This window comes from Centropristis striata, chromosome 12 (assembly GCF_030273125.1).
Source record: "Centropristis striata isolate RG_2023a ecotype Rhode Island chromosome 12, C.striata_1.0, whole genome shotgun sequence".
Lineage (NCBI taxonomy): Eukaryota > Metazoa > Chordata > Actinopteri > Perciformes > Serranidae > Centropristis > Centropristis striata.
This window is the reverse complement of record NC_081528.1, coordinates 23,171,280-23,190,281: the sequence shown is the minus strand read 5'-3', so window position 1 is coordinate 23,190,281 and position 19,002 is coordinate 23,171,280. Positions and strand designations below refer to the sequence as shown.

The window sequence follows — 19,002 nt, the reverse complement described above, 5'->3', positions numbered from 1 at the left end:
TTCTCTGATCCCATTTTCCTCTTCAGCTCCTTCATATATTCTTTCACTGGACCATCTAACCTGCAGACATAACAGCAGCTCAGCAGTAGACTCAGTAAAGTGCAAGAAGGGAAATGTGTGACAGTGAGAAAATCTATGCAGACTCACAGTGACAGAAAAAGGTCAGGTGGTGAATGTATGCAAGCGTATATCCATTAGCTTGCTTTGTCTGCTGCCATTTTCTCACTGCAAATGGTGTGTAGAACCCTTCAGCACTGTTCAGACTCACTAAATGCAACTAAATGAAGAGAAAATTGACATAAACCGAAGCTGTAGTAATAACAGCATTAATATGCAGCTGCTGCCCCGAACAATTTCTCACTGCTGTGGTTTTAGATTGGCTCAATCTCTCCTTGTCTGGCCAGTTTGCCAGATTTAATTTTGAATGATAAGCCTCGGACGGTAATAACAGCTGATACGCAAAGTGGCCACAGTCATGTATAATGGGCCCATTAAAGATGTTTGTGCAAAAGTGACTTTTTCCATGCCCTTGCACCTTTTCAGAATGTTTCTAATTTACTTAGTTGTGAGAATTTCTGCAGCTGCAAGTATGTGTGTATCCGACACAACATACAGGAGAGAGCAGAGAGAAGTTTGAGTGGTTAAAATGCAGATAAAATATTCGTCAGATACCCCCCTCCGTGTCCGGTGTTAGCAAAGGCTAGTTTCTATAGTAACCTCTTCAGCTCACTGCACTGCATTAGCTCATACATGGAGCAGAAAAAAAGACACTAGTGTGTTCGCTCAGCTGCGAAATATGGACACCTGGCAGCACACAGGTACATTAGGGAGGCGGCAGTGAGAGGAGGGGGAGACGAACGCGCCCCTTTCCTCTGCTTGCATTTGTCTCCTGTATACGGAAGCCCTGAGAGGGAAGTGCCCTGTGTTTATGACCTAAGAACCAACAAGTTATCCAACATAAATGGTAGAAGAGGTCGTGTGTCAGTACCACATATTATAGCGCGTAGGTACGCATCACGGCTCACGTTTCATGGCACATATGAACGTATCGCTAGCGGCTTGCGGCACAACGGTGCATTCTAAATATAGCACACATGTACGCTCCGCGGTTGTAAAAACGGCTGCAGTTTCTGTGGATTTATGTTGTAAAACCAGTGACCTTAGGTTTAGGGCAAAAAACTTCTGGTAAGGCGTTATAAAAGACAGTTTAAATAGTGAATAAATATACATAAATGCCAGAAATTAAATACTTACAAGGGTCACGTGACTACTGCAAGTTATTAAAAAAAATTGAAATCACTCTCTCAGCTGAAAGTCCGCCGCTTGTTTGATCCATCCACCACCCAACTGAATGCGGGAATCCGCCCTTTTAAACTTTGCTTGGCTGTCAATCACTACTATGTCAGCAAGATGGTGGTGGCAGCATTACAGCAGGCGGTGAAATGCAGAAATATAGCTTGTTTTTCGCTGCCTGTACACACAACCTATACTGACATTTTTTACAGGAGAACAGGCTGTAAGAACAGTTGAAACCAAACTTATTTCCAGGACAATCATTCTAACTGCCTAAATTGTTTTTGAGAAAAAAACTGTTGTCATGAGAAATCTTTTATTTACTTCTTTATTTTTATTTTAATTTTTTGGTCAGAATAAGTTTTCTTAAGTTTTTCTTGTTGTAATGCTCATTTTAGCCACAAGGCCTCGTGTTCGGTCTGCTTGGATGAATTAAATCTTGAAAATCCTATTAGTCCTATTTAAATCATAGGGAAGTTGTGCACTTTTCAGCCCCTTGCTGTATTTAACAAACAAACAAAAAAAACGTGGAAGAAAAGTTTTGTAAAAAATCTGTTCTCACAAAAAGTTAAAAGAGTAACTAAGAAAAAACAGCTTGGCATTTTTTTCCACCTGGTCATTTTTCCCCCCACCTTTGACAAAAAAAAGGATTTTTTATCATCCTGGCATAACACTTTTTAACATTTTCTTTATCCATAAACACAGTGGAGAAAATAACTCTGGTCTACCAGATTGTCTTTTATAGATTGTATTATACTGTGTTGATTGTGTTATACTGTGAAATTGACTTGGCACAGCAGCAAAAACAGAAACAAAAGGTGTGAATATAAATAAAAAAAATGTTTTTCATTTTATCGTTTTGTCCCTAAGAGCTTCCATACCTGTGGCCATTTTGATTAGGGCATGAAATGATCTGAATTTTATGCTAGTTAACAGCTATTTTGTTTTTGTTTTTTACTCTATTTCTGTTTACTGTATGGTGGTGAAGATCAGAGAAAGTAAACAAGTGAGAGTTTGAGATAGACATATGGCCAAGAGAGAGCCGCCGTTTCAAATTACATGAAACAAAGTAACATCAGAGAGGAAAGAGAAAAGATAGAAAGTTACGTGTCGTCAGAGATGCCGGAGAGCAGGAGAGACACCAGAGAGACACCTTTTCTTTTCATCAGTCAAAACTTTGCTCTTAAATCTGAGACAAATCACAGACAAATCTTCTCTCCCTGCTCCATCTCTACTCCCACCCATGCCCACTCATCTGCCTCTTCTTCTCCCTGCGCTGACAGGCAGCCTGCTGAGAGAACCCAATCTGCCTCTCTGCCGCTCTGAAAAACAGCCTTCTCCACATAATAGTCAAGGGAAAAAATACATGTAGAAGATACCATTACAGTAAATCGCTTCTCTCTCCATTCTGCTGCGCCCAAGGCTCCCCTCGCATTGTTCCCACTAGTCTATAAGGTTTTGATCCTGCCATTGTTAACAGTAGCCTATGAGAAGTCAGTCTATCAGAGATTAGCTCCGGACTGAACACGGACATGAAATGAGGTTTTCTTTCTCACTTCTCCTTCCCCTCAGGAAAGACGGGGATGGAGTACGGTCAGTGGGATAACCACTCTAAGTGAAAAAGAAGGATTTGTCCTTACTATTGCACTATTAACCCTTGCACTTTTGATGGTAAAGTTAAAAACAGCAACTACGATAAAGTGCATCTTGCAGAGTTAACCCCTGAAAGCCACTTCTCAACCTCTTTGGCTTGTAAAAATGAATCATCACTGTAGGATTGTTGGATTTATTCCAATCATCTGTCAGGGTTCTGGCTGTCACAACCTTCCTGGCTCGACATCTCATCCTTTTAAAGTGGAAACATGTTTCACCCAGCACTCACAATAAATGGTTTTAAGGGGTTCTACAATGTATCAAACTTGAGAAAATGAGACGCTCCCTAAAAGACCTTAAGAAATTGTCATATGATGATGTCCTTAGTAGTCATAAGATGTCCATCATGATATTTTACTATTACTTTTACTTATCAAATTGTGATTATGTGATTGTTAGTATGCATTCCTTCGTAATTCTCCACAGCATGCATTGGTAAACCCAGCACACTTGATGCTTAGGTATGTGTGTATTTTGAGGAACAGACTTTGTGTCTACTGTACATTTGAGTAAGATATTTATATGTTGACCAGGCACTGACCACTTCCTCCAGCTATGACAGTCTAATCGTAAGCTATGGCCAGCCTCATGACTCATATATGTTTCATCTATATGACACGTTAACTATATATGTACAATGTTCAGCAACCTGCAATGTCCAAAATAGCTGGCATCGTGCCATGACAACCAATGTGTCCAGTCTCTGTCACAATTTATGCATCTTCTGTCAGCATGGCAGAGATGAGTCTGACGTCGGATATAATAAATGTGCATTAAACAAACACTTCTCCATTTGTTCTGGCATTAATTCAATAATATTCAGATATCTCTGAGGGTTATAATAGAGGACTCTGATTACTTACATGTTGGAATTTGTTCAAATTAATTGTTGTAGTTGGGATTCAATCAAAATTGATTTGGGGAACTAGTGAGAGCCTGAGTGTCCTCCTCCAGTAGAATAATCTGGTCAGAGCCTTTTTCTAGATAGAATGTAATATGTGACAGTCCTACCTGACCCCGCCCTCCTGTGGTTCACAACTCTGGGGTTGGGACCCCTAAGGCAGCTAGATCTGAGGTGTCACAAGTAGGCCTGTCAGGATAACACATTTTTTAGGACAATATATTTTTCGAGAAACTATTATGATAAACGATAGTTTCGTTTATGTTGTTTTTACGACAATTTTATGTGAGTGATATAATGATATTAGAGCATAATAATCCAAGTACATCCTTTTCAGCAGCAATGAACTTTTACATTTTAAGAATATGAAACACTGGAATGGAAATGCGAAAACTATTATCAAAATATCCAAGATAAATAAAACATAAATAAATGACACTACAAACTACAATCAAAACAAATAGACTCTCAGGCCCTGAAAAATATTATTTATTATATAATTGTATATTATAAATAATATATAAACAGCTGGAATGGCTGCTTGGGAAATATAGTTTATTTTTGTCAGTTCCTACTGCCTGTCAAACATTTACAGCATTACTTTAAAAAGCACAAAAAGTCTGTGTTACAACGCAGTCTACTATTAGAGTGGCGTGGCTCCTTTAAGAGGCAGGGTTAGGGTTGTGTGTGTGTGTGTGTGTGTGTGTGTGTGTGTGTGTGTGTGTGTGTGTGTACAGGTGCATCTCAATAAATTAGAATATCATAGAAAAGTTTATTTGTCAGTAATTGAATTAAAAAATCAAGGTGGAAATAACACATATAGAATTATTACACACAGAATGAAACATTTCATGTCTTAATTTATTTAATTTCTTCTAATTATAATGATTATGGCTTACATTTAATGAAGACCTAAATTCAGTGTCTCAAAGAAAATGTAATATTACAAAAGACCAATTTTAAATAGTATGTTTATTATGGAAATGTTGGCCTCTGAAAAGTATGTCCATCTATATGACTCAATACTTGGTTGGGGCTATTTGACTTGAACTTCTAGAAAATAGACTTTTCCATCATATTCTAATATATTGAGATGCACCTGTATGTGCGCGTGTGTGGAGTGAGTGGACGAGTAAGAAAGAGCGAGTCCACTGCTAGGGTTTTCAGTCGATTCCTGTGAGGACTCTGCATTGCAAGCAGTCGGTGCAATCATGCATTGAGCAAGTGAATGAAATTGTAATTCCCCGGAGCTGTGTTCCGATATCCATACTTACTTGAGTACACCTAAACGCAGTACACTATCCGCACTTACTAAGTATGCAGATTTCAGCAGGTGAGTGACGTTCCAGATCTAATACTCCGTGGTGCACTTACCAGAAATTATGAATGCGACAGCCGCCGCGGCTCGTCACCCGCCAAAAACATCCCGCTTTGAACGGCGAAAAAAAAAACCCTTTATGTAGTTTAATCTTTACTTCTACAATCCTGCAATATGGCTCCATTAACGCAGCAAATCATTTCAGCCGCCATTAAAAAAATTTTTTTCGAGCTGAGCGGCTCTGCCTGGCTCCGCCTCTTCCGCTACGTAGACAAGATGGCCGTTTAGGGCGTAAATTGTACATCGTTGCACACTCAGCGTTTTGACCCTCATGAGGGCATCATCCGGGTCCTTTAGGTACACTATTTTTCGCCGCGATCGGAATCATAACACCCTGCGTACTCATACTAAGTATAGTAAGTACGGGAAGTATGGGTATCGGAACACAGCTATGATCTCTTTTCCTACCTGTAAGTCTCTCTCACCTCTCCTCTTGTTCACTTCTTGTCCCAGGGCTTCCTGGACATCGACCTGACAGACCTGAGGAAAGGCGGGGCCAACATCACCGGCTTCCAGCTCGTCAATAACTCTGAGCCCAGCGTGAGCCGCGTCGTCCAGCAGTGGCTGGAGTTTGACAACAAAGACTCCAAAGTGCCCAAGAGTGGACTCAAAGTACTGACCTCTCCTCATTCTTTTACTCTCCTTCGTCTATCTTTGAGGCATTAATACAACAAGTTGTAAGGTTGAACAGGATATGCTAATATAACTAAATCATGATGGACATCTTTCTCCGGAGTTGTGATAACATTTTCTGCGCAAGGTTACGGTTACCTCGGCCAAGAAGGTTTTTATTTCCCCTGCCAGTCAGTTAGTGTGTTTGTGACTGTCAGCAGCTTCTTGTGAAGAACTAAGAAATGATTTTTATTAAATTTGGAGGAAAGATAACCCTTGATCCTATCGGAGTTAGGTGATTCAGATCTGAGATTTCTGCTATTAAATTACTATTGATTTTTATCCATAACAACTGTCCAGCCAGCTGAGACAGAGGATTAATTCCAAATCCAGAAGTCTGTGTTTTTACAGGGTCAAGAAATAAACAGAAAATCTAAGTAATAGAAACGATGTCCTTGGGTGTAAAAGCAATGCCGGGGGAGACTTTTGGAGTTTGCCAATTTCTTTAGCTGCTGCCATGCCTTTTCACAGCCAAGAACATTATCCGTTTTTATCTCAGTGTTTGCTTCAGTTTGAAAGCTCTGCCCTCTCTTTACAGTACACAGGCGCTCTCACATACGACGGGGTGAAAGTCATGTCCACAGCCTTCCAGAATCTAAGGAGACAGAGGATAGACATCTCTCGCAGGGGCAACGCTGGAGAGTGTCTTGCCAACCCACCAGCTCCCTGGGGACAGGGCATAGACATCCAGAGAGCCTTGCAGCAGGTCTGTGAGCATGCATAGGAGCACATAATGCATGCACACACATACACATGCATACCCCCTCACACACACTTGTGCAAATTCTTGAGTGGCACATTGGCTAACAGCTCCTGAGTTGGGGCTGGCTGAACAAATTAGGTCTCATTCTGTCGTGTAAAGTTCACATTAAGTTGTAGGAGAGCTCTCCAGTATCAAATGTGACATCATGGCTAGTAAACAAAACCTGCAGGCAATAACACTCAGCCGTGATCATCATGGAATATGACATCAGCAATTGAGTTTAGAAATGTAATATTTGGCAGTGGAAATAGGAACGTTGGACTGGCCATGAGAGTTCATGTTGTCCCATGGAGACATTCGTGCATGTATAAACAGGGACATTGAGGAATAAGGACATTATTTTATTATATCTGAATTTAGATTTTTTTTAAAAGGCTTTGCATACATGCAGTTGTCAATAAATAACACAATAAGATGTGTTATTTATGTGCTCTGGAACAGCATTTACATTAAGTATGGAGTTACAGTAAATGTTTGTGAGTGTATGAGTGTGCAGCCCGAGGCTCTGTCTGCAGAGTGGCTGTGCAGAGGCCTGCTCAGTGTCAATCTAACCATCTGCCTGCGGATGGACTGGAGATTGAAGCCGTGTTCGCTCAATTAACTCCATCACACAGCCAAGACAAACACACAGCACTGTACACATACACACGCAAACGATGTCTGCCTTTCACGTCCGCAGGGACCGGGCACTGTGGACCTTCACAAATGAATGCTATACAAACACATGCAATGCTTAACATGCATTGCGTGTAAGCGTGACATTAAAATGCTGGCTGTCAGTGCAGACATGAGGAAAATAGACTGTATGAATATCATGCTTCACGGCAGCCATTATTTACCCATATGCCAGGCGGGTTGGTGCCTGTAAATTACTTATTACATATCTGTGTCTCCATTATAGGTCCGTATAGACGGATTGACTGGTCACATTCAGTTCAATGAGAAAGGCCGCCGAACCAACTACACTGTTAGCGTCATGGAACTGGCCCCCTCCGGACCGAAAAAGGTAAGTCTGCAGCCCGAGGCTCCAATTGAAGATATTTACTCTCAGTCAAGGACGCTGTTTAAAAACTGTGCATGCATGCTCATTAGTAGAAGAACCTTGTGGTTGATTTTAGGTCCTTACACACTATTTAATTAATAAAAGAAATGTCTGGACATTTTATTTATCAAACTTTAAGGATTACACTTAAACTGAACAGCTTTTCCAAGTGGTATTATTGCTCTCCATATTCTTCAGTGCTACCGACAACACAGGACACACAGAGAGGATGTTAACATGATTTCTGTTTGTTAATTTCACATGAAGAAGCAGATCGATCCAGTCAGCCGTCTGTTTGTTGATATATCATTAGCAGCAAGACAACCATAGCTGCCTGGTTAACATTAACAGTCGAAAGCAAGAAGCAGTCATAAGAATCTACAAACTCTGATCTCAGTGCTATAATAAAGGCACAGTAAAACAGTAGTGTTAATAAAAAGGTTTGTAACTTACAGATCTAGCTTAGCAGAAAGAACGTTTTAATCACTCTTTGACTGGGTTGAGTTAATCTGGTGGTTCCATTATTCTTCTTTTTCATTATTTGGGGATAGCTACTGTAAGCTATATGTTAAGTTGCTTTTATAGCAGCATAATAATAATAATAACTTTATTTGTATGGCACATTTCATACATAAAATGCAGCTCTAAGTTCTTCACAGTATGGCAATATAAACAATTAAAAAATGAAAACACAAGATAAAATCATTAATAAAATATAGATAGAGTAAAAGATGCAATTAAATGGCGGAAAAGTAAAAGTGGAAGTGGAAAAAGAGAGTCTTCAATTGATTTTTAAATCAATCAGCAGAGCTCACAAATCTAATGTCCAGCAGCTGCTAACATGCTCTCTGATAAGGTAACGCAGTGTTTATCTGTAAGTCTTTTATTATGAAAGGTAAGAACAGAAGGCGTACAGCTGTAATTCACTGTGATTGACAACATGGGATGGCATAAAGACTTTGATCTCAGTTCACACTACGGAGCCTCAGTGTTACTATTTTATTATCTACAGGCACAACTCAAGCGCTATCCTCCTCCTGTTTTGGGCTGTAAATCAAGCCTTCATTTTCCAAGGAGATCAGACCCAGTGTCATAGACTTGCTCAGAGAAACTGAGGCTTATAGGGAACCAATGCATTAAACTGTGCAATCAACATTTAAGTTCAAGCTAGAAAAACTGTCTGTTGCCACTTTAAGAGACAACTTGAGAGTAAAAAAGATTCAGACACATTTATCGAGCAACTAACTCTTCTTTACACTGCAGTAAAAGTGACATTATCACATGATCACATTATTCATTTCCTGTATGCTTTGAGGAAAAGAGACAGGAATTATTCTACATCCTTTTAAAAAAAATCCTTAGATTTAACTCAGATGATTTTCTGCAAAAGCATGTTCAATTTTTATTACCAAAAAGTTTATTGGAATCACAGGAAATCTCCAGTGGCAAATAACATGTGAGATGAACAATGATGCAATGCTTTTATTATATACTGTGTCAATATACTGCATAAGTAGAGATGAAATCAATTTAAATTTGAAAAAAGTACTTCAGAGAAATCTTATAACATGAAAAATGTAATACCACACTGACAAGTGTGCAATGTGCAGTGATGGAACAAGTATTCAGATCCCTTACGTCAGTAAAAGTACTAATACCACACAGTGAAATAACTCCACTACAAGTAAAAGTCCTGCATTCAGAACTAACTTAAGTAAAAGTACAAGAGTATCAGCATCAAAATGCACTTAAAGTATCAAAAGTAAAAGTACTTGTTATACAGAATGTCCCAACTCTGATTGTTTTATATATTCTAAATATATTATTGGATTAATATTATGATGCATTTATGTTTGTAAATGTATCATTTTATCAAGGTAGGGCTCATTTTAACTACTTAATATAATGTTATGAGGTGTAATTAAAATTAAAATAAAAACAAGTCAAAGCACTTTAATTGTATTTTTCATGATAAATCTCGACCCGAAAAGTAACTAAAGCTGTCAGCTAAATGTAGTGGAGAAAAAAGTGCAATATTTGCCTCTAAATGTAGTGAAGAAGAAGTATAAAGTTACATAAAATGGAAATACTCAAGTAAAGCACAAGTCCCTCAAAATTGTACTTAAGCACAGAACTTGAGTTAATGTACTTGGTAACTTTCCACCACTGGTAATGTACACCTTTTCGCATCCTATCAGATGTCAAAATCAAATGCAAAAAGTGATTAAAACAATCCTGATTTATGTTATTACATTATTTTGTATGTTTAATAAAGAGTAATGTCTTTAGTACAGTCACTTCTAAAGCTGTCTCAGTAGGTGTGTGCAATTTTTTGACATTTTCCATATTGTCCTCATCTTAGGTCGGCTACTGGAACGAAGATGAAAAGTATGTGACTACTGCCAGCTTTGTGAGAGGCAGCAACGACACTTACGGCCTGCAGAACAGAACTTATATTGTCACCACTATCTTGGTGAGTAAAACGCTGAGATTGAGGGATTTTGGGAGGGGAGGGGCTGGTGAGATGGGTGAGACTGACACATAGAAAGGCAGGCTAACATTTTTCATTTTCTTTCATGATAGAGTTCCTAAAGGTTCAGGGCCTTTGAAAGAATTCAGCAGACATCTGTGATTGTACCTCCCTCCCTTGCTTCCCTTACCAACTCTATTCTGCTAACTCTTCTCTGTCTGACTCGTGCCTGCTCAGAATCACAATCACAATCACATCATTTGGCAAGCACAATACAAGTACAGACTTTTATCTTGAGGACACTGACTCGCAGAATCCCACTTTACATATTTACAGTACATTTAAAAGACAAAACAAGGACAAAACTACCTTATGTGTAATGTTAGGAGACACAAAGTGTGTGTTCATCTTTATGCTATACATCCCTACATACTGTAGCAGAGGAGAACACTCATTTCTGAGGCGGCGATGTGCCAACATGCCCTTATATCTTTGTTATCTCTATGTTATTGATATTATTTTCTGTGGCTCAGCTCTCGTCCTCAGGCTGTTCAACACGACTTGTTCAGGTTGTGTTCAGTGCCCTGGCCTACATTACAAAGGCGGAGCTGTTGGGAACTGTGAATGAGGTTGAGAACATTTGAGAACAGTGCAGCAAAGATCCAATCTGACCAGCTCTGGAAGCAGCTACTGTAGGTTATTGTGACCTATCTTTTAAAAGAAAGGAACATAGCTGGCAATAACTGGCTCATATACAGTAGAGGATCATAAAGATTGTAATATATATATCTTTGCAGCACAGGATGTTCTCAGTGGCTGCATGCTGTTGAAAATTTAATATCATGGAATCCTCCATGTCTGTTGATGCCTGGAGCCTAGTGCTAAGTTATTTTTGTAATCCTGGTATGTAGTAGAAATGTCTTTTATCTCTGACACCATGTTGTTTTGTTTCGACTTCAGAGCTACTACAAGAGCTTTTATTTTGTGTTGATTTTGGTGGACAAAAGCATAGTGTTTCTACCAGCGCCATAGCCTCGTGTTGTAAGGATCTTTATCTGGGTAGTTTGCGCGTTTGTTTATGTTTATGTTTTTATTAAAGGATCCCCATTAGCTTGTGCCGTGGCAGTTCGCTAGTCTTCCTGGGGTCCACATTCCAACAAGTAATACTCAACAGTCCTACAACAACTTTAACAGTAAAAATACATTCCAAAATACATTAGAAAAGTGCAGCACAAAAGTTCATTACAAAATGCAGCACAAATTTAAAAGACAGTTTGTAGAATCAAACCATTGAATTATAGCCATTTGGATTAAATGTTTAGGAATAATTGGTCTAATGCATTTGATCAGAAAACAAATCCAAGACAAAAAAACCAAAACAAAACAATACAGCTTTAACCAGTATCATTGATTGTAATCCTGGACATCATGAATCCAGGCAAACATCGCTTCTATAAAGAGTAGCGTCCTTTCAACCAAAATAAACAAAAAAAAACAAAAAAAATTTAAAGAAACCCCCCCAAAAATATAATAAGCCCTACACCTAACATTAACCACTGACAAAGTACATCTTTAATTTCTTTTTGAAGGATATTTTTGCTTTTTTCTTGACGGATATCAAGTGGTAAATCATTCCATATTTTACTTGCTCTATAAAGCACTGTTCTTTTCAGAGAATTAGTTCTTGGATGAGCTTGCACAATATCACCCTTGTCTGCCTTCCTGGTGTTATGTTTATGCACAGTATTACAAAAAACTTGCTTAATGTAAATATCGGCTGATGTAGCAGGGAATCTGATCCTGTGAAAGGCATGAACAATAATCACATGGAAATAACCAATATTTTTGCTGATAGCCTTATAGGTGCATCTCAATATGTTAGAATATCATAGAAGAGTTTATTTATGACAGTAAATCAATTCAAAAAGTGGAAAAAATACAGTATATCAATCCATTACACACAGAATGAAAGATTCCATGTCTTGATTTATTTAATTTCTAATTATAATGAAATATAGACCTAAAATTCAGTGTCTCAATGTTGGCCTATGAAAAGTATGTCCATCTATCTGACTCAATACTTGGTTGGGGGTTTTTGACTTGAACTACTGGAAATGGACTTTTCCATCATATTCTAATTTATTGAGATGCACCTGTATTAACTGATTTAGATCATATACACTGTAAAAAAAAAGATAAACAATAGCTACTCAATAAAATTGAGGCAACAGATTGCACACAATATTATTAATTAAATCTAACTAGGTTACAATTTGAGTTAATAACAACTTAACAGGAAGTGCCTGTCAATTAAAAACGGACTAAAACTATTGTGTTGGATTCATTCAAAATCCTCTTGATTTAGAATTACATACACATAAAGATTATATTTAATGTGTTCAAAATAAGTAGATTCTATCTCAAACATTTTTATATTAAAGTTACTTAAACAACTGCCTCAAAATCAAGGAAGCCTTTATATTTAATACATTTTATCAAGTATATTAAGTAAAATTAAATGACTACAGAATAATTTATTAAAGTGTAGAGGCATCGCTATTAATTATTATTATTGAGACTCTTTGATAACCAGAAAAAAAACTCTGAAGCTTGCAAGCATGCGTAAAAAGAAAACCACACTAGCTCACATTTGAAATTCTACAGCAGACTTCAGCTCTGGCAGGTAATACATGTGCAGCTGATCTTCCTCCTGTGAGGGTTAATGGGGTAAAGGATCTCAACTATGTGGTTTCCTTACCGCTCACCAGATAAAGTGCTGGGAGAAGGTGATGGTGCTGAGAGACAATGTAAAAAAAACATTCCAATCTGTGCAGTGTTTTTATAGAGGCAGGCTTTCAGTCAGGGACCTTGTAGCATCAGCAGAAAACAGCTGAACACGGCAATATATTGTGACATTACCAATGAAAATCATCTGATAACACTGCATTCTTGTTACATTGTACAAGCCGTAAACACAAGCACCCGAGTGGGAAAAACACACCAGGCTGTATTTAAGATAAGGGGAATTTCTGACGGCAACTGTATTTCTCAATTGGAAGCAAAAATTGCCCCAGAGTCAACAAATTGGTGCTAAAATGGTGTGGTTCAATCTAAATAAACCCTGCATTGAGGCCATTACAATCAATCCAACTAATTATAAAGGAGCTACATAGCTTACACAGTTTGTTTATACCCGATTTAACTCCATAATGTTGCACAATAAAACCAGCTAATTTATGCAACTTTTACATGAATTGATTAATGCATTAATACTCCCAAGCAATACCAACATTTACTCAGGCTTCCTATTCTGCCAGCATACATCAGTCCTGATGCAAACTGCCCTGTGTAATTTGAAAATATAACTACACCAAAAGAGTAGATCAAGATATAGAAATTAAGATTTGATTAAAAGAAAGTCAAAACTAGTCACGTTCTGTGTGGTCATAATTATGGTTTGAAAGACTTGGTCTATTTGCGTTGAAAGATAAAGGAAGACTCACCCTGCAGCTATAATTTCTTACATTTCACATGCCAAATAAAACTGTCACATAATGAAGCCCTAGTTTGATGAAACAGTTCAGTTCAGATCTGCTCACAACGTATGTAAGGCCATTCAAAAGTAGCCTAGTTTGAACTCAAATGATCTTACAACACACTGAAAAGGTCCTCTTTTTTTAACATCTCGTAAATTACTTTTTTTTTAAATGCTGTTACTTCAGAGATTTGCTTAAATTTTCAATGTGTTCCTGCTCAGGGTGTCCTTGATAATGACCGTGTAAAATCTGAAATCATTTTACTATCACACCAAATTAAATTAAACATTGGCAACCCACGGTTCAAATAATTTAGCAAATGCGGATGAAAGATCAAATTGTTAAAAGAAGCAGCATGTGCCACTCCAAGGGGGAAGAGCATGTTTGCAACCTGTCCTTATCCCTGATAGTTTAATTGTGTATGGCCATTTTATTGTAACATTATCCAAGTAAAATTATTCAAATGCATATTAATGGATACTTTGAAAACGACTGGTGGTGCTGATGAATGGGTGCTTCACACAACTGGTGAGGTATATTAGACTACAAAGGTTTGGAGTAGTCTATTGGTTTCTCATTAAATAAGAAAAAGATTATGGAAACATCCTTATTTGAACCCGAAGGTTGCAGTCTCCCTAGAGAATGGACCTAAAATAAGTCTCTCTGACATAATCTCTTATCAGTGTCCCCTATTCTTGGAAGATAAATTGGTTCTCTGTCTTGGAACCTAAGAGAAGCGATAAGGTGTGAACAGTTATTGGGCTGCGGGGTAGCAGTAGAGTTTTTACACCGTCTAACTTTTGTGCTCGCTGATTCGTTGCTTTAGGCGGTGTGTTGTTTTGGCAATGTGAAGGTATCATTTTGTGCTTTCCCACAATCCCTACTGTCCCAGCCCATGCACACCGACCAGGCCGGGGTTAACAGGAGATCTGGAGGAGTGAGGCAGAGCATGTTTAATGGAGCGCTGGAGCTTTGTGCCTTCACGATCGTGGCTTTACACTAACACCAGGCCATGACTTGAATTTTAGCTTTAGTATTGGCATGTTCGGAATTGGTTATTAATGGCATACTTGCCGTGTGCAGCTATTAGAATATATGCAGTTATTTTAATAGCCTCTCATGAAGAAATGGCAGCATGCAAGAGCAAATTATGTCATTTTCACAATTCCCTCGAGGTCTATTCAAATTGGTCTAGGAGGAATAAAATAGGTTGATTTCTACACTTTTACCAATGGCAAAACAAATCAATTTTAATTTTTTTTTCCAATCTTGTGTCTTTGCATTTGTACACATAATGTGTGTTTGAAATGTGTTCTTGTGTGTCTGTTTTATTTTTAACACAGTTGAGTGACAGCTGATCTCAGTGGAAGTGTAAGAGGTCAATGAGACTGAGTCCTGGAGGGCCTTCTGTATGCCATGTCAAGCCTCTGTGTGTGTCTGTGTTCAAGCATGAGTTTGTGTGTGTGTGTGTGTGTGAGGGCACGTGCATGCTCATGTGTGTATCTGTCTTTGTCTGTGACTGCGAGTGCAAGTGCATACCCTGTCGAACCTTTTTTCACCACTGTCTTTCCCTCGGGTGCCGTTTCTCTACCACTGGGCCTCAGGGTTTCCATGTGTAACAATGATTACCTTCACCTTAACCATAAAGAGCAGGAGAACTCCAGATAGCTGTAACATACAGAGGAACCCCCCACGCCCCCACATCTCTAGACCCTGATGAAAAATGATGGCGGGATTTGCTCCGCTCAGCACAGCCTTAGCTAAAAGCAGGCACGCGTAACAACTAGTGGGAATTGAGGCCGTCCAAGAGCTGGTGGACAGTTCAGACTGAGTTGACTGGAATTCTATAAGAAATACATTCTTCTTAAAGGCAGGAGCAGGGGCCCCAGGTGTCATGTCAGCTATAAATTCTCAAGTGATCCAATCAGTGTGAGATGTACAAATGTCGGTACGGTATAAGAAGAAGAACAGCCTGTCTCTGGAGCAGAGGTCGGACATGTCTGCTTCACCATCTACATTACTCCAGCAGACACACACACACATGCACAAACACAGATACTTTTCAGACCTGGTGTCTTCTGGTTTAAATAACCTCTCCAATTCCTCTGCTTTCTCATGACCTGCTTCACGTTATCAACACTCCTTTCAATGTAGCAGCGTTGTCCTAATGATCATACTTATGCACCTTTTGTGTTTGAATTACACACCGTACCTTTAAGGAACAAAGCCAAAATAATACCTCATAATTTCATGTAATTATCTTTTCTCTCAAACCTTTCACACTGAGATTTTTATTTTATTTTTCCAAAGCCTCAGCTATGAGCGAGGCTAAAACATAAGTGATCCACTGAAGCATAAAATGCCTCTATAACATCCATTCCCAGATTTTTAAATAGTAATAAAAAATTTATTATCATCCATAATGCTGTCACTGACTTAATTAGCTTAACAAACTGTCCTGCTGTAAGGCTACTTACAGAGACAACAGCTTGTGTCAGAAATGATGCAGACCAGTGTACATACAGTTTTCACATCAGCGAAATTCCATAATTATTTCACAAACTGTTCTGTGATTTCCTGTATGTTATTACTGTCACTGGCTGTAATTTAAATAAAAAAATGTTGATTGCGTGGTTGCCCTTATATCCTTACAGGAGTCACCATATGTGATGCTGAAGAAGAACCACGAACAGCTTGTGGGAAATGACAAGTACGAGGGCTACATTGTCGAGCTGGCTGCAGAGATAGCCAAACATGTGGGCTACCAGTACAAACTGAAGGTTGTTTCAGATGGCAAATATGGAGCCAGAGACCCGGAAACCAAGATGTGGAACGGCATGGTGGGAGAACTGGTGTACGGGGTGAGTGGAGAGTTTTGTGTTGGACTATTATTCCTCATTTAAAGGAGCAATGTGTATGATTTACTGGCATTAAGCTGTATGGTTGCAGATTCCCTCCCTTTCCAAGCATGTAGGAGAACCTAGGGTGCCTTTACATAAATCTAAAAATGTCAAAGGCCTTCTTTAGAGCAGTAGAAACTTGGCAGTGCACCATGATGGACCCCATGGAGGAGGACCTGCTCCCTATGTAGACATGCAGAGATATTTATAAGCTAGTGAAAGCCATGGACTTTATAAAACAAGGACATAGTTGATGTGATGTCAAACACAAGGTTGTAAAGAGACCAAAACCAGTTTTATAACAGGCTTTAAACATGTTTATATCTGTAAAGTTAGGCATTTTAACATGGGGGTCTATGGGGATCAACTTGCTTTTGGAGCCAGCCTCAAGTGCAGTTTTTGGCATTTCTGCATTGACTCACTTTTCTGCCTCGGAGGTTACCGATTCATGAAAACATAACAAATCTTAGTTTCAAATGATTATCACACTAAACATGATTGTGAATATTAGAATTAATTTCCGGAAAATAGATATAAACTTCTAATGTGAATGCTCCTTAGCCTTGACATGCCAGACCAATCCATTAAAGTAAATAATTGTCTTGGTCTTTAAAGACAGAAAATGTGTGCCAGTTTGGCATGTTAACATGCTGATATTTCTAATGAGTACTAAAATATGACCACGGAATGAAGGCATTGCTAACATTGCCATTCCTAGAGCCATAAATAGTGGCTTTTTAATTAGATTATTTGCAATAGATGCTTGATGAAGACATTCCTGTGCTTTTCCCTTTAACACACACATATTGAAGAAGACACTATGTTTTTTTGTTCACATGCCTGCCTGCCTCTATGTCCCTCCTTCAGAAAGCAGATGTGGCTGTGGCCCCTCTGACCATCACCCTGGTCCGTGAAGAAGTGATCGACTTCTCCAAGCCCTTCATGTCCCTGGGTATCTCCATTATGATCAAGAAACCCACCAAATCCAAACCTGGTGTGTTTTCATTCCTGGACCCGCTGGCATACGAAATCTGGATGTGCATTGTGTTTGCCTACATTGGCGTCAGCGTCGTCCTGTTCCTCGTCAGTCGATTCAGCCCGTATGAGTGGCACGCTGAGGACTACGAGGAGGGTGGTGAGCCGCAGACGCCCACCCAAGCATCAGCCTCCAACGGGGTGCAGCAGGGCCAGACACAGGCACAGCAGAACAGCAACCAGCAGAGTCCTGAGCAGACCAATGAGTTCGGCATCTTTAACTCCCTTTGGTTCTCCCTGGGCGCCTTCATGCAGCAGGGCTGCGACATCTCACCACGGTAAGTAAACTTAGGCCACAAATTTTGAAGTATTACAACCACGGTGCTTTAAATCTCTGCTTTTGTTTGTTGATACACAAAGAGACACTAAGCGCCACCTACGTACAATATATTTCTGTCTGCCACACCAACGCTTCAGCGTGCTGTGTTGCTTTCTTGTTCAACTCAGTTGGGCTTTGTTTATTGAGATTTTGTTCTTCGCCAGTCACTTGTCATACAGAGCGCCGATAAAAGTTTGATGAAGAGCAGCAGAGGGAGTTTATGATGTGGTCATGTTGCAGAGTGTTGTGTTTCCATTCTCCTGTTTCCAGATACTTCCTGTGGAGGTATAAACATGCCATTAACTTCTAGGACTATAAAAAGTTTTTTTTTCGGTAGTTCTCTCCAAGGTTTTCAAGATGTTGAATCTATCCACCAGTCTGTTGGTCTGTGTATCTATCTATCAATCAATCTGTGGGTGAAGGTAAATATAAGTCCCTTTCGAGAGTGTTCTGGAGGATCCTGGTGTGAGCATTGAGTAGTATGTGTTGGCTTCCCCTCGAGTGCTCTCATGAGCAGTGGTATGAAACCATTCTCAAAAGGTCACCAATTAAAAATCTCATTAAGTGTCTGAAATTAGAGACACTGAGGTCGACTTTCTGAGCTTTCCAGGGGGACTAGCAGGAGGAGATGAGAAGATAATGTCAGTATTATCACTGTTAGCTCTGAACCAGCAGAGACAGGTCATGGATAGACACAGAGCTTCTTGTCTCTTTAAACATTAAACTACATACATTATGTACACGTTCAGCGTGGTGCTGCACGCATGCATAATACATCTGCCTCCACAATGACATTTATTTTCTCATGCTCACCGGATTGAAAATGATATAAGGAATCAATAGTTTAAAAAAAAACAATGTCTTGTTAATCACCAGAACACACTTTTTTAGGTTTAAGGTTCATTACTATTGTAAAGAAACCATACTTATAAAGAAAGTGGAAAAGTAGTTACAAAGAAAAATGTTTACCGTACACAGCAGCGCCATTTGGGGCACAATGTTAAGTGTCTTCAGTGTTTTCAGCATGAAAAAAGGGATTT

The 19,002-nt window shown here is 39.1% G+C and overlaps 1 protein-coding gene across 1 annotated transcript in view; it reads left to right on the top strand.

Moving 5' to 3' along the window:
* Window positions 1-19,002, top strand: part of gria1a (glutamate receptor, ionotropic, AMPA 1a) — a 90,533-nt gene that overhangs the window by 31,688 nt on the left and 39,843 nt on the right. The window contains 6 exon segments of the mRNA XM_059345454.1: window positions 5,679-5,837; window positions 6,436-6,603; window positions 7,562-7,666; window positions 10,065-10,175; window positions 16,363-16,569; window positions 17,476-17,921. Coding sequence (XP_059201437.1) covers window positions 5,679-5,837; window positions 6,436-6,603; window positions 7,562-7,666; window positions 10,065-10,175; window positions 16,363-16,569; window positions 17,476-17,921 — 1,196 coding nt within the window.